The sequence below is a fragment of the Xenia sp. Carnegie-2017 genome, unplaced genomic scaffold, assembly GCF_021976095.1.
Source record: "Xenia sp. Carnegie-2017 unplaced genomic scaffold, XeniaSp_v1 HiC_scaffold_19, whole genome shotgun sequence".
NCBI lineage: Eukaryota > Metazoa > Cnidaria > Anthozoa > Malacalcyonacea > Xeniidae > Xenia > Xenia sp. Carnegie-2017.
Window position 1 is genome coordinate 3,525,879 of NW_025813481.1, and position 24,249 is coordinate 3,550,127.

Consider the following 24,249-nt stretch of genomic DNA (forward strand, 5'->3'; position numbering starts at 1 on the left):
TCAAGGTCAGTAGAGTAGTCAATTGTATTTTGTTTTACTCATGTACTTTTGTGTGTCATTTGCATGTTGTATATTAATGTTTTGTGTGAATTCCATTAACTACATGTTGCTAATTAAAGTTGAAGAAACATAAGAGTTTAAATTATGGGACCATTATTTTTTATTTTGTCTGATACATTTTGTTTTTTTCATTGATGAAAAAGTTACAAAAAATGTGAATTAAAAATGTAGTTTTCACATGTTATCTACATGAGAACTAGCAGATTTTTCAAAAAAGATTTAAAGAAATCTTTGAGACAAGCTTTCAAAAGAAAACGAGGACTATCATTTTTAAACTAGAATACCTGCGTCGCTCGTCCAGATTATCTTTAGGAAAGAGGACGACGAAAATATCACCAAGATTGCATTATGTCTAATATCATTTGCAAACGTCTCAAATCCTTTGGATATTTCTTTTCTGATCATCAATTAAAACATCTAAAATTTGCATTACCGATCCGATTATCATTTGTTATTATTGGTGACTAAATTACTTTGATTTTAGGCTTGAATAGAACTCTTAATAATGTGCATTAAATGTAGAAAGTATTAGAGGGAAAACAGACTTTAGTAAAAAGTAAAAGTACTGCGTACCATTCGAGGGCATAGCCAAATACCTATAGTTAACATAATTTTTTGAACATCTTTTTTTGATTCGGTAAAAATACGCTCAGATTCTTCATAGTAAGACCATCTTACAGTCACAACGAAATCAGTATGATCAAGTTTGTTTACAAAATATATGACACTTTGTCGGAAACAAACAGCCATTTACAGCTCCCAAAAAATCTAAAAAGTTAAATAGCTAGAAGGAAACTTTCTTTTTGTGTGGAGTTTAACAAATAAAAGCTTACATTTGTTGCAATACTTTTTAGTAATATTATCATACTTAAATGTTTCATATTTACATTGCTTCAGCTTCTGAAGAAAAGGAATCGTTGCTATATCTACTAAATGATAATGACAGTGATGCTGATATTGGTATAACGTCTTCTACATCAGGACCTAGTAAGTAATGGAATTTTATATGCAAATATTTACACAAACGTAATCTTTATTGCCTTTTGAAATATTAAGTAGAAACAAGAATGCAATGTAACCATTGAGATTCGTTTATATCTTCCTTATTCACATACTTTTGTTAACGGTCAAAAATGTGAGATGTAATGAAGAGTGAAATAACTCAGCAAGTATTCCTTTTATCTTGCTCTGATGTATTAACCGTGTTAGCAAACATTTGCCCAAACATTTCCATGGTTTTCAACGCTAAACACAAACAATAATTTATAACCCAATAAATTAACGCTAAACACAAACAATAATTTGTAACCCAATAAATTAATTTTAAAAGGTATCGTTATATGTAGCCAACTAAAATCTTTTAATTCAAAAACAATACAAATGTTGTGGATCAAAATCATGTAAAAATTTTAAACTTTGTAAACATAGAAATTTGATCAATATGTATAGAAAGTGAAAACTGGCTATGATGCTAAAAGTAAATTGTGAAAACCATCATGATCAACGTGTCTGTTACATGTATACGTTACACGTACACAAATGAACTTAAATAGAATATTGTTGAAAACATCCTTTTAAAACATATTATTTGATTATTGATAGCCAATAAAAAGCCAATAATTCTGGTCAAAAACACAAGCTTTTCAGAAGGTAACCTTAAAAACATTAGGTTCTTTAATTCTCCGAACTCTTTTCACCTCGACAGGTGCTTTCATCTTTGATTTTTCAATCTCAATGTTTTCGCATTTAAAGTGAAAAGATCCTGAGGTCCCTCAGTAGTTAACTAATATATATATATATATCATCGCAGGCTCAAGTTTTTTTATTATAAAATGTATTATGTCTAAAAATAGTCATAATACATCTTATAATAAAAAAAACCGGGGGGATCGTTTTTGAGGCAGTCAGCGGTAGTAAACATAAAAATAGAGAAGGGTGAGCCTGTGATAATATACATATATATATTAGAATAGTGGATAAGAGTAATATAAAATATATAAACAAGAAGATTTTATAAAAAAAGATATATATTTCAAATACAATATAAAATAATTACATTGATGAAAGTCCAAAGTCCAATTTTTTAAAAATGATTAATATGGAAAGTCCAAAGTCCAAATTTATTGATGATACGAATTGTCACGCTTCAATGCTTCATCCACATTAAAGAAACGATAAAAGGAATCAACCTTTTCACCAAATTCTTCATCCCAAATTAAATTTTTTCTAAAAAAATGATGATAAACAAGTAAGTGTCATATTGTTAATAAGTATTAAAAATTTAAAATATGCTTACCAAAAAACTTGACATAAAATTAATCACAAACACCAATATTAACAGGTTGAACCAAAGACGTTGTTGCTTTATGAAGACAGAAAAGAAATCCAATATGGAGAAGACTTATTAAAAAGATGTTTTGACCATCATATTTCCAAAAAAATTTCAGCTCTTGAATAATTGAATTAATTCTACTTTTGAAAGACATCTTCTCTCTTCGAGTGACTGAATATTTATGATACAAGTAGATATATAAAAAAGTATAAATATAGAGAAAATTGTAAAAAAATGAAAATTATTGTAAAAAATTGAAAAAAATTGAAAAAAATAAATTTAAAAATGTAAAAAAATGAAAAAAAATGTAAAAATTGCAAAACAATTTTAATCAAGAAAAAACAATTTATTACATGTTTTTACAATTTAAAATGTTATATTAAAGAAGTTTTTTTAAAATAAACCCCTAGATTCACCAAATGACAGGGGTTTTTCCTCTTTTTTAATAAACGACCCCATGGGTACACCACCAAATCTTGATTGAAAAGATGCATCAAATGCTAATGGATTTTCGTCCTTACTAAGTAAATCAAATGATTTTTTAGCAGTAGATTATCCAAATAATCCAGTAGGTGTAACAAATGTTGATTTTTCAGTTTTATTATTTTCATCAACATTGTTATTTTTTTCTAACACATTAATTTTATCAACATTGTTATTTTTTTCTACCACATTAATTTTATCAAGTACTTTCAAATGTAATAAAACATTTTCTTCCTCATTTTTTGTAATCATATCTGTTATTTCTTTAATTTCTTTTTGCACTAACATGTTTGTTGTTTTTATAAATAAAGATATTTCTTGTAGTCTTGTTTTTATATCCTTAGCTTCATTCATTTTTCCCTTTTTTTGTATTTTCTTTCTGTAACACAACAAAAGTTGGATTAAAAAATGAATATATTCTCATTTGAGTTTTTTAATTTCATATCTTACCTTTGTATAATTTCTTTCTTTATGAATGAAATTAACTTCTTTTTCAATTTTTTTTTGTAATTCTTTCTTTTCTTTACAGCAAGTATATGTATGATAAAAAATACAATCTGATGGGTATACTGGTAATGATACGCTATTTAAAAGCTTTTGAGATCTTTGACATTTTTTACAATAAAAACAATATTTATAAAATAATTTTCTATATCTTTCATTTTCAAGAAAATTATCACTTTTATTTTCAAGAAAATTATTACTTTTATTTACATCCATATATATTTACATTTTTTTTTTTCCTATTAATTCAATTTCTTTTCAATTTCTTTTATTTTCTTTACAGCATTTATATGAATGATGAATTAAAATTCTAATGATGCGTTATATAAAGCTTTTGATATCTTTGACATTTTCACAATAAAACAATATTTATAAAACATTTTTCATTTTAAATTAAATATATTTTATCCATTTTGTATTAAAAAGTTTTTTTCTTCTAAAAAAGAAAAATATTTTTTTTTATTTCTTTAAGTTTTTCTTAATATATCTTTATTTTTCTTTTCTTTCTTCTTCTTTTATCGATTGAATTTCTTCTTCAATTTTTCTTTTTAATTCTTTTTGTCTTTACAGCAAACGTTTGCATGATAATCAATACTTTCTGTTCCAGTTGGTGTTGGTAAATTTTTCAAACTCAAATAAATTTCGTGATGAAAACATATTTTGCAATAATAACAATATTTATAAAACAATTTTCTGTATTCTGTATTGATTTTGCTTGTATGGTATGTTTTATACGACATTTAAGTTTTTTCTTTCCTTTCTTCTTCAATAAAACTAATTTCTTCCTCAATTTTTTTTATTTCTTCTTTTTCTTTACAGCAAACATACAAATGATGAAAAACACAATGTGTCGGATTTTTTGGTAATGAAGCACTATATAAAGCCTCCATTTGATATCTTTGACATTCTTTACAATAAAAACAATATTTGTAAAATAATTTTCTATATCTTTCATTTGCAATACTAATTTTATTTTTATCCATTTTTCCAAAATAAATCACCTATTCTCCACTAAATGTTAGTATGAAAATGAATAAAGTTTACAATTTAATGAGGTTACAATAAACTATCATGTTTTTAATTTCTATTTCTCTTTCTTGTATGCTTTTTATTTTTTTCCTTCTTTCTTTTTCTTTTCGATAAATTCAATTTTTTTTCAATTTTTTCTTTAATTTTCGTTTCCTTCACAACAAAACTCTGCGTGATGTTTGATAGAATCTTCAGTTGTTAATGGCGCACGTCCATAACACAATAATTTAATATTATGAGTTTGACAAAATGAACAATTAAAACTATATTTATCATCTAATTTGATGTAGAGTTTAAAGATGTGATCATAGGGTATAGTTATTTTACATATTTCTCTATTAGAATTTAGTTCCTTTATATTTTCATCAATTATTTCTAGTTTCTTTGCAAAATATTCTTTTCCTTCTTTGTTTTCTCTGCAGCAATTGTCAGCATGAAAATGAATACGTTGTAATTGACTTGGAAATGAGTATAAATTATGATGAATTTTATATTTTGACACGTTTTACAAGAAAAGCAATAATTATAAAATAGATCTCATTTATAATGGCAATGACAATAGACATTTTTACTTAATTTTATAACCTGTCTATTAGTAATGAATACTAATACAATAATATAATAACTATATATCTTTTTTTTAAAAATTTACACTACAGACTTTATATAGTTTTGTAATAATATAAAGTGTTTTTTTTTTTCCATTTTTAAATTCTTTTTGAATTTTTTTATTTATTTTTTTTCGTATTCAATATGATTTATATGGGTAATAATAAATTCATTAAAAGATAATTCACTTATATATTTATAATTATTTGGTAAAAAGTATATATATATACATTTACTACAGTTAAATTCAGTTAAAAATTCATAAATTTTACCTATTTCACTTTTACCCATTTTATTTTAAGTGTGTTCTCTTAACTCTATTGATATAATATGGAACAAAATTTAAAAAGAGCACAAACATATCTTTCTGAATGGGAAAAAATACCTGAAAAAAAAAAGAAAGATTTTCTAAAAGATATGCTTGTTTGTAATGAGAAATTGGTTTCTTCTATTCATGATTATATTCGAATTATTAGATATATTTTGAAGAATGAACAATTGTACAATGATTTAAGAAATACACCATGGTATAATGAAGAAAAAACGAAGAGCTGGTTTTGACTTGAATAAATATGAAGAAAATGAACACGATTTGTTTTTAAAGAAAAATGTAGATAACGAAGTATTTATTTATTTGGTTGGTTGCTGTTATAAACATTTGTTGTGAAATTTACTATTCAATCATATCAATAGTATCGTTGTATGAAGTTTTGGTTTGTATATTGTATATAAAGATATCAATGGCATCTATACCTCCTGAAACTTTGGAAAGAATAAATAAAGCTTACGAGGAAGAAGAAAGAGAGAGAAAAAAATTTTTGAAAAAAGTGGTGTTAGAAAATGAAGTTACTTTATGTTCATTAATTCATGGTTATATCGATTTGTTAAACGCTTTGTTAGTTTCTTCTGATTTATATAATGATTTAAAAAAATGGCATGGAGAGGATTTAAAATTCTCTAATATTGTTGGAAGTTATTCTCAAATGTATGTGAATACACTCAAGAAAAATGAAAAAAATCAAATTTATCTACCTTTTGGTTTTTCTGATTCTACGTATAAAGATCAACGAACAAATGAAGACATGAACAAAAATGGATGAGAACTTTGTACTTGTAGACAGTGTTTTAACTAACGAATATTTTTATAGAATTTACCATAAAAATGATGAACAATATGATTATTTTAAAATATGTATGCAATCTATAGACGATAGTGGTGTATATAAAGAGAATGCATGGATTTGTAAACAAAAAAGACATGGTTTAAATACAGTGAAGGAATTATTAGAGAAGATAAAACTATTTTAAATATGGATAATGGTGAGAGTTTTGTGCGGTATATGAATAGATATTTTGATTTATCTCGTGAGACTAATCAACACTTTTTTGACGAATATTTTGAAGCTGTTAAAGAAAGAGAAAAAGATAAAAAAATTATAGCTGAAATATCGCTCGAAAATTATAGTAATCAAGTTCAAATCACAAATTACGTGTTGGAAAAAAATATTGCAGAACAAAAGATAAAGGATTTAGAAGAAAGACTTCGAATTGCTGAAGAAAAGAATAAAGATTTTGTGGAAAGACAAGAAACATTATTTCTAACTATTGAAGAAATGAAAATAGTAATTAAATCTTTATGTGAAAAAAAAAATGAATTGATTGATATAAATAAAAAATTGCTAAAAAAACTTGAAGACAAAGACGATGTCCTAGTAGTTGATTAATACATATATATACTCATAACTGTATTAAGAAGAAAATTTTATTATAATTTTTTATTTGAAATTGATGATGAATGTGAATAAACAACAATTTTATGGGGATTATATTTTATTTTTTGGTATACAAAAATCTCAAGAAGTGACTGCTTTAAAATTAGATGTTGAAAAATTGAATGTAGAGATTGAAACTCTTAACCACAAGATTAAAGAGCAAGATATTATTATAAAAGAGCAAGATATTATCATAAAAGAAAAAGAAAATAAAATTATAGAGTTAGAGAAATTGATAGAAGAAGAAAGAAAAAAATTATTGTATGAAAATGGAAAATAATCATGATGATAGTGATGCTATTTATAATTGTTTATTGTTTATATTATGTATTATTTTTATTATTTTAATTTATGTTTGGCTGTTTATATAAAGAACAGTAAGAACATTAAGAACAATAAGAAAAATGGATGATTCCTACATTTGTCTTTTACTTATAACTGGTTGTATTTCTCTTAAATTGAACGAAATACATTCAAGAAAGTAGAATTTTTTAATAGCAGGTTAAAGATTTTGGAATAAAATATCACGGAATTAAAGACTTTATTTGATGAACGTACTTGAACGTACATGATGATGATGATGATGCTGTTGATGTTATTTTTAATTTTTTTTTGTCAACCCTTTTTATTATTTTTATTATTTTTTTGTTTGTGCGTTTATATAAAGAGCAATAAGAACAATAAGAATGGTGAAATGGCTGAACTGAAGGAAAATGAAAGGGTTAAATATATTGACTTTACTTCATTATATCCATGTTGGAAGAAAACATCAAGGAATTAAAGATTTTATTTGATGGAAGTCCTCGTAGATGAAATGATTATAACGTTTCTTGTGACATTATTATTTTTTTCATTAATTTTTTCGTGGTATATTTGTTATCACTGTTATATTATTGAAGAGGGATTTATGAAAAAGATAAAATACCAAGAAAAGAAAATTCTGGAGATACAGAAATTTATGAAAAATACGTATTTGTTAGAAGAAGGAACTATCTGTATTGGTGGTGATGATGAATGGGAATAATTTAATTCATTGTTATTTTAATGGAATTTATTTGTTTCAATTCGACGAAAAATTTTAAAAAATTTTTCTAAAAATTATATTGTTGACTTTTATCAAAGAATAACGAGTTGAAAATTACTGATCAAAAAAATTTATAATTTTATTTTAAAATATAAATCATATCTCAGAGACTATAATAATATTTATATAAATGAACAAAATATATAGAAAAAATATTGGTAAAGAATTATATTTTTTAAGGGACCATATATTAATATAACAAAATGGAATGGGATTAATGAAAAACATTTGTTGATAATTTTGTAAAAAATTTGTTGATTTTTGTGTCGATTTTTGTAGGGTATATATTCATCTTATTTTTCATGTTTTGTATCATTTGATTTCATATACTTTCAAACATCACATCGATATAAGTTTTTTAAGGAAAAGATAAAAAAAAATGGCTCAAGAGTTTACCATTTATAAAAAAACTTTTAGAGATTTGGTAACAGTTTTACAAAGTTATACTAATGGAAAAGCAATCCTTGGAAATAAAGTATGCAGTTTTAATCGTTTTAGTAAGTTATGTTTTTTTTCAAAATCTGTTTACTCTCCATACAATGATGGGTTGTGTTGTAAAGACGAATTGCAAATGAATTTGCAAGCATGTGAAAAATTAGCAAACGTGTTGAATAAAATTGCTAATAAAGATGAAGGTGAAGATTTGTATGAAGTTTTGTTTTCATCTAACGAAAACGTGTTATTTTGGAACGTGAATCAGGAAAACTTATTTTAAAACACAAAAATCATCTCGTACTGTTGATGAAAGTGTAACTATTTGTCTTGATGATGATAATGATGAGTGGGATGAATGTTTCAAACCAAGCGATCTAAATGATATTTCGATGATTGATTGGACGGATGAATTTTACAAAGTGTATTTCCGAAAAGATGACGACTTAAAATCTATATCACAAAAATTGCGAGAATTTGTTGCATCTTGTCGTGATTTATTAAAAAGTGAAGAAGAGAAGAAAAAAGCAACCAAAGTAAAGGAAGTTAAAGAAAAAAAAAGTAAAAAAGAAAAGACAAAAACCACCAAAAAAAGAAAAATGAATGAAAATGGAAATGATATTGAAAATGGTAATGACATTGAAATTGATAATGATATTGAAGCTATTTATATGTTGAAAGAGTTTTCTAATAAATTGGATATTTCAATATATGATTGCGTTGTTTATCATAGTGAAATTATGAATGAAATTTTAGAGGAAAAAATGGCAAAGAAATATGATTTTGTAGAAATTTATAAAAAATATGGAAATGATGAAATCGAAAGAATATATAATGACATTTTTCTTTCAGTGCTTGATTATCACCATCCTCTTCCAACGATTGTAAATGATGATGAGGAGAACGAAGAAGAAGACTAATTTAATTAATGACGATTTTATAAAAAAAGCCGCAAGATTATTAAAAGGTGAACATTTAGAAGATAATGAACAAAATATATATAATTTGTATCAAAAGAAAAAGAAAAAATATAATCGATTAAATATAAATATATGGAAAAAAAATGATTTGTGGAGTATTGATTTAGCTGAAATGAAAGATTTGGCAAGATATAATGATAATTTGCGATATTTGTTATGTGTAGTCGATGTTTATTCAAGATATGCATTTGTTCGTTTATTACAAAATAAATCTAGTAAAAATGTTATGAAAAAATTTGAAGATATTTTATTGAAAGAAAATGAATTTCCTAAAAAAATAGTATCGGACGAGGGAAGTGAATTTCAAGGGCTTCGAAAAGAATTATCAAAAAAATATAATTTTACAATTTATAATACATATAATCGTGAAATTAAAGCTACTCATGCTGAAAGATTTATACGAACAATAAAACAGATGATTAGAAGAACTATTGACTTGTTGCAAACGAGAAGCGAAAAAAAAAATTTTAATTATAAAAAATACTTACATTTAATTGTTGAAAGATATAACGAATCTCCTCATCGCGGATTACTTTCCGATAATCTTTCACCATATGATGTCTATTTAGGTGGAAAAAAATAAATTACATCAAAAGACTGTCTAATATTTTAAACAAAAAGGGATAAAAATTTAAATATATTAAAAAAATGATAAAGTGCAAATTTCAAGAATTAAAAATAATATTTTGAAAAGGAAAGTTTAAGACAGTGGGTTAATGAGATTTTTATATAAATAAAGTTTTGTTGACGGATCCTGTTACTTATAAGCTTTGTGATAACAACGGTGAGGAAATTCAAGGGAAGTTTTATCGTGAAGAATTAAAAAGGTTTAAAAATGAAAAATATTACATTAATTAGTAATGTTAATAATAAAATGGTGAAAAATTATATTAATCATTTTACCACAACATTACCAGGTCAAATTGATGCAATAAATAATAAAAATACATATCTGTGTTAAATGTTTTTATCCAAAACAGCAAAAATATTAATGAAGATGAATGCTGGTGTGATTTGGAATTAAAATTTTCAAAATACTTTATTCAAACGGATGATACCACTAAAAATATAGATAAAAGTTTATATCCAATTTTGAAGTTTAATTTACCAAGAATTAAAATACCATCTGGAATATATAACAATAAAAAAATTTTAGCGCTTTTAAATGATTATTTAAACGATTTTAATGTTTTTTAATAATAAAATGGAAAAATAATATAATTTTAACAAATGAATATACTTGTTACTATGGTCAGGGAAAAGAATCTTATATCAAAATGGTAAAAATATGATTTTAAGAATTATATTTGGACACAACCCGTAATGAACAAAATAGAATATATTGATTATGCTACAGGAAATAATACCTTGGAATTTAAATTGACTTTTTCAAAAAAATTAAGTTTTATGTTGGGGTTGGATAAAGAAGAAATAAAATATACATTTGATTCTGGATTTGATTCTAGCGAACGTAAATTTTTAAAAAAAATTAAAGTATTTCATTGTCCATATCTTCCTGATGAGACAATTGGGTTAAATAAAATGTTTATATATTGTGATAAAATTGATAGTGAAATTGTTGGTGATTCAAGAAGTGAATTGTTATGTATTGTCCCTTTACATTATGCAGATGAAAGTGGAGAAGACTTGTTTGTGTACAACCCTCCAATTATAAAAAAAACAATTAATTTCTTCATTTATTAAAGATTTAACTATAAAAGTGTTGGATCATCAAGGCAACTATATACCATTTGATTCTGGAAATATAACGTTGGAATGCCAAATTGATTGAAAAAATGGAAATTAAGTTACGACCTATTAAAATACCTAATCATAATCATGCTTTATCTCGAAATTTTTTTTGGCCTGATATAGATATATTATACCCATTTAATTTATCAGGAATTAGTAAAAATAATAAAATTTTATATCGAATAAAGAGTTTAAAACCAAAAAATTTCAAAAAAGGAGGATTTAAATTAAATATTTATTCAGTTATTCCATATGATTTTTTTACTAATACAAGTGAAAATGTACAAAAAATACCAGATCTTGGTGAATTAACTAATGTGAAAAATTGTATACCAGATAGTATAAAAAATATTAATAACGAACCGAATAATATTAAATTTTTTATTAATGCATAAAAATTTTTTATATTTAAATGGAGGATTAGCTAAATTAGATGCTGTTGCTAATTTTAATTTGCAATCAATGCAAATAATGGAATATGAAAAAGCTCCTTCGATTCTATTTTCAAAATATATATTATTTGAATTGGAGTACGATGATTCAGATAATAACTATATCACCAACGAAGAACTAGATATATTTTTGGACTTAAAATTTGAAAAAAAATGAATGAAGAAAAAAAATGATTTGTATAAATATTATGAAAATGTATTAGAGGGTAATGGAATGAAATATTGTATCCACATTTTAATTATATAAAATATAAATCTAGTTCTATCACTGAAAAAAAGGAATTTGTCCACCTACGGGTTTAACTGATGTTGCACTTAATAATTTATTAAAAAAAAAATTATCAGAATATACTGTAAAGGAGAAAGAAAAGGAAAATAAAAAAGATTTCCCAAAGAGAAAAAGAAAGAGAATTGATGATGATTTATTGAATTTTTTTGCAGAAATAAATTAAATTTCTTGTAATTAATATATATTTATAAGCTATTAAAAAATTATCATTTCATTTTATATCTTTTGTTGCTGGTGTGAGCTTCTAACTAACAAAAATAATAAAAAAATTGGCAAGCGTTAGTGAAAATGAAATTGATAAAAATGATCATGCTGTAAGCAGTAAGTTTAATTTGTTTCAACCAGTTCCTCGAAATCACACATTTTTAGAATTTAGACCTATTTATTTAAATCCCGAACCTGACGAACCTTATGCAAAAAAATTCGAATGTATAATGTCAAAATCCGAATATGGATTAATGAGAACTGACGACTTTGATATGAGTGGTAGAATAAAATTAATGGCTGGTGGTACTATATTTAATGATTTAAATATATGCGTTTATCCAAGACCTCTAACTAACATGTGGTGTAATATAAATTTATATATTAATGATGTTTTAGTAAATAACATTACTAATCAGTATAATAGAATTTCGTATTTAGAAAATATTTTATATACACCATATGAATCACGTGGCGATTTAGGAGCTGTAAATCTGGATATATTGGATGGGAGTGGAAAAATGGATGTAGTAAATAAAATAGCGGATAATACGGCTAATAATGAACGAGCTGATGTAAATGGGAAAAATGCACGAGTAAAACTTACAAATAATAAGACTTGCAAAATTATAGACCAACTTGATATGACTTTGATAAATGGATATGGTAAAACAACATGGATTACATCAGCTAGTGATTTGAAATTTCAATTTGCAAGAGCAGATAAAACAAATTATTTGATGGGGTTAGCTGGTGATAATCCGCAAAATTATGATATTCATCTTAAAGATTTTAAGATAAATACTAGAATGTTTAAACCAAATGAACAATTGAGTAAAGCATTAAATAAGAAACTGATACAAGAAAATAAAGAGTGTCATTATTTTGTAAATAATATGAGAGTTGTTACAAAAACTCTTCCTATTGGATCCCAAGCAATCAACTGTTATGATGTATTCACTGGGGGTTTACCATCAAGAGTTTTTATAGTTTTTCAAAATACAACAAGATTTAATGGATCACATCAACTCAATTGTCACTTATATAATTTATTGAATTTCCGTTATTGTTGTGCACGTACTAACCGTGCAGTAACACATGAGTATTACGGTCGAAAAGAAGCATATTGGAATTTAAAGAAAATTTTAAATAAAAAAAATGAAAAAATGAATTTTGATTACGCACGATTTAAGTCTGAATGTGGAATTATTGGGTTTGATTTATCTCCTAATCAAGATAGTTTCACTGAAGTTTTATCGGGTCAGAATACAGGGATTTGGATTTGATATTAATTTAAAAAGCATTAACTGAAGCACATACGATGATATTTTTGGAGAATTTAGAAATCAAATGAATTATGGATATAAAATCCTATATATTTTGAATATCGATTTTAATTTTGTTATTATTGTTGTGTATTCAACATGAGAAGAACAAAAAATTATATAAATTAAAGAGAAAGAAAAAATTTAAAAGAAAAACTTTAAAAGTAATTGATATTGATTTTCCATTAAAAACAAATTATACACGTTGATCCAGTAATAAACCCTAATTATTTATAATGGATGATAAAGAAAATGTAAATGAATGGGGAAAATATGATATGGAAAATGAAGATAATAAAGAAAATGCGGAAAAATTGTTAAAGACGAAGAGAATTTAATTAAAGAAAAAATAAATTTAATGAAGAAAAATTTGATTCTGATGATGATGATGATGAATATGAATTTGATGATGATAACGATGATAATGATGATGAAGATGATGATGATGAAGAAAATATTTTAAATGAAGAGGTTTTAAAAGCAATTGTCAAATTAGTCGAATTTTCAAAACAAAAGAAAAAAAGTGAAAAAAATAACATTATTCCAAGTTTGAAATTATTTATTAATTCTAGAGTAGAAAATAGAATAAAATTAATTAAAAATAAGAATATATTTAAAATTTGATTTTTATTTTAAAAATATTTTAAATGATAAAATAATTTTGCATGAAGAAATAAATCCATTTCATAAGAAAATGTTATTAAGAAGTTTAAAACAAAAACATAGTGACGATATAAAACATTTATTATGTGAAGATGTTCAAACGGGGTACTTATTAGAAGATGCTTATAACATAATTAAAAATAATGGTAAATGATAGTGTTGAGAAATTTGGTCTTGTTGACACAAGTCAAATAAATAAATTATTAGCAGAATTGAAGAGAAGACGTGAGGAAGATGATTTAATTAATGGGATAACTAACAATACAAAAAGACATGAAGTAATAAAAGCATATAATATATTAAAAAAAGAAAGAAAAAGTAAAAGAAAAGGAAATTTAATTAATTTTTTGAATAAAGCGAGTGATTTAAGACGAGCTGAAAACGAAGACGCTGTAGATACAGATGATATAATGGATGATGGTGATACTCTAAATATAGATGGTGGGGGTACTCCCTTTAAAACACCAATAATAACGAGGGGTTCAAAAGCACAACATCACAATTTAATTTCAAGATTTTTTAATAATCAGGGCATAAACAAAAAAGACTTAAAAATAAATGGGAAGAAATTTAATTTTACCTACTTTGATTTAGTAAATGATTTAATATCTAATAGAAAAACATTAAATCTCAAAGAACATGAATTAAGATCTATTTTACCTGAGTTAAAAAGAAAAGGAATGCCAGTTTCATATATTAAAAATAATAAAATTAAGGAGATGTATATAAATTCTGATGCAAGCAATACTAGAAGACGAACTTCACAAATACCTTTTATCTATCTTCTTCTACTATCTCCTGCTTCAACATCGTCATCTACACGTATACCACCATTATTAACTCCTGAACCGTCTTTAAATTTAGGAGTTCTACACCCCATCGTTTTTCTAGTTTTTTTTCTCGACGAAAAACATTGAGAGAAAATAAAACATTTGATATATAAAAAAAATGGATATAAAATGTATGTTAGAAAAGTTTTTAACAACTGATAATTTAATAAATTTGGGTGGTAATAATAAAATTATAAAAAAAAAAATTCAAAGGTGTTTTTCCAGCTGATTATTACCCTAAAATAGATTTTAAAGAAGGTGGATGGATATAGAATACAGATACTAGTGATAAACCAGGTCAACATTGGGTAGCAGCATGGAAAAATGGAAAAAATTTATATTTTTTTGATAGTTTTGGATTAACTCCAGAACATTATGAAAATAAAAGATGGAATAGTTTGCAACCGATAAAAAATTAAATTTTGAAATATTTTCTTATAAAAGACGTCAAAATATTAATACAACCACTTGTTGGGTTTGTTGTTTATTTTTTTTTGTTACAAAAATGTATAAAAATGAATATTTTAAATGTAATTAATCATAATTCGACTTTAGATAATGATAAAAAATTGTTAAGTTTATCTAAAATGTTTTTTCCAAGAATTAAAAAAGTGTACGCAAGAAAATGAAAAATGAGAAGAAAAATACTCAAATATGTTGTAGTTATAAAAATATATTTAAAAAGTAAAATTATGTTGTTGTCATTTTATCAGGAATTACATCAATATCTTTGCTTACATATCCATGTCTAATACATAAGTCCCAAAACTTTTCAACAAACTCTTTCATAACATAAAGTTCATCAAGTGTATAATCATTGAAATCGGGATGCATCATGAATACTCTGATAAATAGCGAGAATACAACTTCATCCAATGTAAAACGTATTTTTTCATAATCGTTCTTGTAAAATACTATGACAACCATCACTTTTCTTTTTCTTCTTCTTCAAAATCTTTATATGAAACACGAAGTTCGGTAATTTTTAAATCAGGCTTGCCTAGAACTTTAGAAAAATAAATATTTGAGAACGTAATTCAAATCTTTTCATCACATTTAAACAAAATGTTTACCTCGTTCAGGAATCAATGAATTTTAAGAAAGTACCCCAAACTGTCGTGACAAAGTTTTCATCAATATATATCTCTTCGTCCCTTTCATTGACAAATGGGACTTCTACATTTTCTTTTCCTATATTACTTACTATATCTTCAAACACATCAAATTCACACCAAAATTGAAAAATGGGTATAGTGTAATTATGCTCAAAAAAAGTTACAATCATTTTTTTAAATAAGATGATTTCGTTAGAAGTATTATACAAAATTTGAAAATTTACTCTCTATTTATACAAGTCATTTAGCGAAAAGAACTATCTTTATTTAATAAAAAATATATTTCAGAAATAAAATTAAATATTTACATCATATATTGTTGTCAGTTCATTGGGAAAAATATCTTTCCTAATTCTTACATTATGTTTACTTTTTATATGATTGTCGAAAACAATATAACCATGATCATTCTCATTCATATCGTCTATTAAACATTCCATGAAATTTTTTGATAAACCCTTATTAAACAATAATGTTTTAAATTCCTATTATCTCCTACATTATTGAATACAATAATGTATTGACTATTTGTTCTAGCTGTTCTTAATTTTGTATTTCCGTAATTTAAATTTTGACATGTAAATATGATAGAAAAATCCTCATGATGACAGTCTCGTGTAGCAATTTCATCCAATTTTTTTGTATTATCTTTATTATCCGTTGCATTAATCATCAAATCGTCCAGTATTATTAATGTTTGATTTCCTAATTTTTGTTTTATGTCAGTTACAGAGGGTATGTGTAATTTGCATTTGATAAATTCGTAATTTTGCAGGGCTGTATTTTTTTGTTCATTAATAATAGATTTTATTTCGTCAAACATTTCTTGATAACTAGACGAGTAATAATATAAAAGTTTTGTAAAAGGGGTTCAAAGATTTCATCATTAAATTTTATCAATTCTTTTATAAAATGTGTTTTTCCACATTGTGATGGTCCACAAATAGTCATCATAAAAGGATGTTGAAATTTTACAACTGGTTTATATATCATATTTTCAATCTAAAAATAACCATAAGGAATTGTAAAAATTATCTAATACTATACGTTTATCAAAAGTGAATGCAAACTTTTTCACTTCTTCGTTTAAAAATACATTTTGTTGGTTATCACGTGATATTTTTCTTTATAAATTACTTCAATTATTTTTCATTATCTTTTACACACTCATTTATCGAATCAAATGTTATTTTTCTTTTCCCATCACCCTTTAAAGAAAATCCTTTTGCATGCACTATTTCATTATTTTTATCTGTTTTAAAAGAATAACTTTTGGTCCCGTAGAACAAAATGATTTAATATATTCACCATTTTTTAATTCGTTAGTAAGGTCACCTAGGTAATTACCCGTTTTAATATCATTTCCATCAACACTAATGTAAATTATTGAATCGGTATCATAATATAAAACTTTGTCTTGCAGCTTATGTAATACATTTAAAAGCTCTAATCTTGCATAACTTGTTACAAAAGAAGCAATAACAACATTACGATTGGGTAAAATTGACGAACATGTTTCATTTTTTTTTTATGTGTTGTTCTTAAAATATCCGAAGACACGATATTTAAAGAAGTTAATTCGTTAGTATGATTGTTTGCTAAATACAGTAGATCATATAAGTTATTGATAAATGATACTGTAACTACATTATCATTTTGAGCAAACTTTCCCCATAATGAATTTAAAATCATTTTCATAATGGTACGAATACATATATTTTTCTTAATATTACTTCTATCTAATTGAATTCCTTCGTGTTCATAATAATCTAATATAAATTCATTTAATTTTTCTTCATTAACAGTTTTTCATCCTCATTAACAGTTTCATCCTCAGTTTCATTATAACATTCTTTAGGAATACCACTATTTTCTTGTTTTATTTTCATAAAATTGTCTACAAACCCTCCGAAAATTTTACCCCTGTTTTTATAATGATAAATTTCATATATTTTAATTATTCTATAACCACATTCAATAGCTTTATTTATTTCAACACTAGTCCATGTACCCTTAATGCTCTCTTCTCATCATTATGATTACATTTTCGATTTTTTCCATAGCACAAGTGTAACATAGTGTAAATATTAATTTATTATCAATGCGTAAGGGTAAAACAGGAAATAAAAGTGTAGTAGGGGTAATATACAACATTTAATTAACCCAAACACACTTCCGACATCAATATTTAAACATTCTTCCTCTAAATATATTTCGGGATGATTTAAAGGATATTCATATTTTTTGAACATATGGATATAATGACGTAAAGTCAACATATTTAACCTTTTCATTTTCCTTCACTTCATAATATAAACATGAAGGTGATGTTCTACCACCATATAATGCATCACGTGGATGCAACGGTAATACATTAAAAAATTCCTCTTTCCTACTTTTTATTTCACTTATATTTTTATCTTTTAAATATTCACATTCCCACATTTCGACTACATTATAATTATTTTCAATTAATTGTTTTGAAAACTGTTTTGTTTGCATTCGTAAAAATACATTTTTCTTTTTCAAAGTATTATAATCATCATTATTAAAACATTTATTACAACCGTGGAAAAACATCCGTGAAATTGATATACAGTATTGTTTTCTTCACAATACCCATCAACAAATCTACCTAGAATTTTTCTTTCTCCATTAATGGATAGTTTGTATTCTAAAGTGTAACCCATTTCATCTAATTCTGATTTAACTTCACTCAACCAACATAATGCTATTAAACTTTGCATGGTATTACCCTGTACCCGAATGATGGAATTTGTGCAATTTTATCATCTTGTAAATAATTACTTCTAAATATTTTTAATGTTAAACCAGCAATTGTTATGCATGTTGTGTCGTAAAAAGGCAAAATATTTGTAATGTTGTAGATCAAATTTGAAAATTTTATACATCCAAGCCTTAGAATATTAACATCATTACTACAATAATAATAAATTGCATCTCGAAATACGTATTCTTTTCACATTGTTTGTCATACCATGTGTTAAAATCGTTTTATCATTTTCTGAAATATCAAAGTATTTTTATCAATCATATTTCCCTATACGTCAGATCAAAAATTTGTATGGGTGATATCCTTTTACAATGTTATCAATTTCAAGTGATTTTGGAAAGTCTGCTAATTTCATGTTTAAAATGAATAACTATCAATAATTTGCAGATTAATTTCTTTTATTTTTAAAGATAAAATTTTATTCCCGTTCATAACAGTTTCCGGAATTAAATTTTTTTCTGTCAATAAGTATTTTAATAAAAATATTGTATCAAATCTACCACCATTATGTGCAATCCAAACAGAATTTTTTTGTTCTAACATAAACTGAGCTAACCGTGATGTTACATCATCATTATTACAATCAAAGACAAATTGACGATAACCACAACAGTCAACGGGGTCAATTGATAAGTCAGTAATATAATCCATATCGGGTAAAAAATACTCAAAATTTTTATGAAATGGAATTTTTCACATTTACGACATACTTTTGAACAACACAATAGAATGGTATCATTAAATTATTTTCATCTGTTTTGTTTCAAAATCAAAGAAAAATAACGTTGGTGTAGACTTATACTTATTAAATTCTAAGGGTTTGATATGACATTTATGTTGTTTGTCCAAATATTTTCTACAATGAGCACAATATGTTTTTTGACAATCATGTAAAACAACCTTATTTTTTTTAACAAAGAAAAATCTTGGAACAATTTTATTACATGTATTACAAAAAAATTTTTGACATGGTGTGACTTTAATACTATTCTTATTTTTAAACAATTTATTAAACAAATGTTTCCGGAAACAATCTGATGATTTGAAAATTATATTACATTCGGTGCATTGAATAGAAAAATTTGCTTCTTTTTTACAGTTTGAATAACATTTTAAACATGTGTCTTCATTTTACAAATATGAGAATCCGCATACTCGTCAAATTTCAAATAATGCATGCATTTAAAGCAAAATAAATCCAATTTTAAATTAGAAAAAGTTTAGGATTTAAGATTAAGTCATAGTGGGAATCATTTAACCATAAAAATAATTTTATCACTAATGTGAAAGGAATCATGATTACTCACTCTTGAGTCATAAATTATTGTATCTAATTTATCTTTAGAAAAATCACCAAATGAAAATTATCTTTTTAAGTAGTTTTCGTAAACTAAATTTAATTGGTTAATGGCGACACTTCCTTCTGATAATTTAGCTTCTTTATAAAATGATTTAACTTCGTCTACAGTAATTATTTCATCAACTGTTTTATTTAAATTTTTTTTAAAAATTGTTAGTTTCTCATCATTATTAATAAACATTTTTCCAACTAATACAGCCACAGCAAAACAACAATTTTTAACTTGAGTTTGCAATTTGTCACACTTAATTTGCAATATACCATTTCTAACTTCTCTTTGATGTTTCAATACTGGACGATTTGTTTTACCACCCCCCCTACTATCATCATCAGGATTTAAATTATAAATAAGTTTTTTGTTTTGTTTTTCCGAATTGGTCTTTTTTTTCCTAAATGAGATTTTCTCATTTTTATATTGATGTGGGACAATCATAAGACATACATTAGTTTCCCAGTCATTATTTAAAAATTCTGAAATATTACTTTGTAAATTATGTTCAAAAGTATCTAATAATCTCTGTATAGTAAATTCCTTTAAGGGTAATAAGGATGTTGAAAAAGGTTTTAACGGAGCTTTTTCGAAAAAAAATCTAATTAAATCATTCTCAGAATTTACGGATAATTTTGCTATATTGAGCAAATATTGTAATATTTTTGAAAATTGTTTCAAAAAATCTGGTAAACTGTTGAAATTGTTTTTTTTTATAAAAATTTGATATATGTGATCCTTAACTTCACCATTTAATGTAAAAATGGTATTTTTATATTGTAAATCAATTAATTTTTATTTTTTGATGTATTCAATTTTTCACCAATTTTTGAATGAAATATACTAACTATTTTCTTTATTTCATCATTCGAAATAATTTTCATTTTTTTTCTTCTTTCTTCTTCAATTTCTTCATTTTTCCGTTTTGACATGGTTTGGGTTTTTCTTTTTTATTTTTTTCTTTATTATTTTCTTTTTCCTTTATTTTTTCTTCACCGTCTACATTATCATGATAATCAATTTCATTTTCGGAACCTTTTATACACATGCAGTTTAGATTTAATTTTATAAGCGGTGTATCGTTGGATGGTTTACACATAGAATTACCCATTGCTAAAATTAATTAATAAAATGGCTGGAGAAACACTATGTTATATAGAAGTTCATTTATTCTTAAATGAAAATGAAAAGAAAAAATAAAAATAATAAAAGAGCTAGTACTAAATGTACCTATCAAATACTGGATAATGATAAATGTATTTTATTCTCACCTTTCTTATTTCATCAATCAATTCAAGATTGGAAATCAGATGATAATGATGATAATTCTGTAAGGTATTATGATGTCAATTCATTAAAAAGAATTTTCTTTTTAAAAAGAAATATATAATCTCGAGTCAAATCATTCTGATATATGTTTTAAAATTGAGAAATTAATAGAATATATTGAAACAAATATTGAACTTTATGCTGGAATAAGATTAATTTACTAAAAAAATGAAACAAAGTATACGAAAAGTACAACAATGTGATGGAATTACCTTAAAAAATGTAAGATGTCGAAAAAAAACTTCAATGACCAATTTATGTTGGATTCACTTGGGAAAAAAATTTAATTTAAGAATTAAAACTTCAAACATTTCAAACGGTGGTAAAGGATTATTTGCATACAAAAAAACAATTCCGAAAAACAAAAAAATTGCAAATTATACAGGAAGACATCTTACCTCAAGTCAAGTAATAAGAAAATATGGTGATGGTTTAGCAGAATACGCAATTTGCGATAAAGGAAAATGTGTTGATGCTAATGAAACAACTGATGGCGCACCAAGATATGCAAATGATGCTCGAGGGTCACGCTTTAAAAACAACTCGTTTTACTTGGAAAAAATTTAATTATTTCTTAAAATCATCAAAAACATTAAACCACACCAAGAAATATTTACTAATTATGGTAGAGAATATTGGAAAAAAAGTAAAAAGTAAAATATTTTGTAAATAAATAATATTTTTTATTGAATAAAATATATTTTTACATAAATGTTTTCATAATTAATTAATTAACTACACAAAATAATTTCAACTAAAAAATTGATCCCAATATTGGTGCTAACAATGGTAATATTCCCCCTTTTCGACCTCTTCTTCTTTTACCCCTTACATACATTTGCCTCTATATGCACCTTTACCCAATTGGTTCTTTGCAATTTCAAATGCTTTATCCATTAAGGGTGAATTTACAAACTTTTTGCTTTAGAGCCCAATATTCCTGATATTGCTATAGCTCTGGCAGCTTTTGCAGATTTTAACGCTAAATGCTTTTTACTTAATGCTTTTTTAAATCCAGATTTAAGTGTATTGCGAATTTTAGAAAACTTAATAAATCCTCCTTTTTGTCTTCTTCTCCTCTTTGACGTCCTCCCATTTTTTGTAATTATGAAAATATTATTTCGGAAATTTAAAATGTGATTTTGTAAAAAAATCTATGTATATATATGTTATAACAATTGTACTAATTCTGCATAAATAAACAGATATTGCTTTCCATGCATATATTTATTGAATTTGCTTACTAGTTATTTTACTTATTTATTCTTTTTTTAAAAATAAAAATAAAAAAATGTATAAAAGAAAACGAAAAGAATTAAAAAAGAAAATATAAAAAAAGCACAAAGAGGAGGAATTATTGGTGGACTAGCAGGATTGGCATTAAAGGGTATTGTTCCAGCTATAACCGGTGGAGTTGTTAAAAAAATATTTAAATAATAAATTAATAAGGAATAATTTCTTTCTGATGAAACAAAAAATGTGTAAAAGGAAAAGAAAAAGGAAAAATTATTGTATAAGAGGATCAATAAAAAAAATAAAACAAAAGGGAGGTGGTTATTTAAAGACAATGATGAATGAAAATAGAAAAAATAGAAAATTTGTATTTAATTAATCAATTATTTCCATTAAAATTTGAAAAAATAATTCGTGTCTATCAAGTCCATTTTTTTAAAATAAATAAAATATCATTACAAGTTGACGTATGAAAATTAGGATCTTCATCAAATATTAAACCAATTTGTTCAAACGTTAAAAAAGTACGTGTTGTTAATGTAAAATTAGGTTTTTCTAATTGTTTACATTTTATAATAAGTAAAGTTATAAAATCATCAAACAATATATTACAATATTTACAAGATAATATATGACGTGCATAATCCGTATAAATTTCGTTTTCTATTAAAAATTATAAATTACATCTTTATTTACATTTTTCAATTTTATTTTTCAATTGTATTAAAAAATTTTTACAAGATATATAAATTTTACATCACTAACATGTTGAAAAAATATCTATATATCACATTACACTCTAAACCTAAATGAAAACTATCTTTTTTTACAACCTGAGAATCATGCAAATAAATGTTGAAATAATCATATAAAATTATATTCGTTTGTTTATTTACATTAAAATAATGATATCTGCAACAAAAATTTTCATTAAATAATAATATTTTTTATGTTGCATATAAACTTTGGGTAACCAATAAGTCGAAATTAAATAAAGATGTTCGGTATTTTTATTCTCCCAACAACGTATTATCCCTACTGTTCCATATAGAAATTCAATGAAATCTACATTTTTGAAGACGGAATTGAATTTTTCATTATTTGAAAAAGATTTAAAATAAAGAGAATATTTTAAATCTTCTACAGTTGGTTTAATTTTAAGCACTTTCATTAGTGACGAAGTTCTTTTCAATTTTAATAAACAACTGCATACAAAATACAACGGATATAACAATGGATGACCAGGATATTCGTTCAATAAAATGGCAAATACTTGGATAGATAAAAAATCCATATCGTTAAACTATAAAAAATATAATAAACGTTAATTCTTTCGAGGTTATGTAATGGGTGAAATACACAAAAACGGTATCAAATATAACCAATTTCTTTGTCACTATGTTATCTGAAAGAAATACTAATAAAACCATTTAAAAATGAAACAATTGATTTTAATAGCATATTCATTTATATACATTGTATAGTTAGAGTTAATATCAACTCGTGGTTTATATTGATTATAATAAAATTACAAGTATGTCCACCAAAATGTCCTACACGACAAAAATATATCCATTGTGATCTATAACAGCACATGACTTTTGATATAATGTTTTTCCATTATACAAT

General features: G+C 24.7%; 1 protein-coding gene across 1 annotated transcript in view; it reads left to right on the forward strand.

The window, feature by feature from the left end:
- The window catches only part of LOC124438779, a 130,883-nt gene that overhangs the window by 14,646 nt on the left and 91,988 nt on the right, over positions 1 to 24,249 (forward strand). Inside the window, exon 14 of the mRNA XM_046988975.1 lies at positions 958 to 1,047. Within this exon, the coding sequence (XP_046844931.1) occupies positions 958 to 1,047 (90 nt within the window). The remainder of the gene's footprint in view (positions 1 to 957; positions 1,048 to 24,249) is intronic.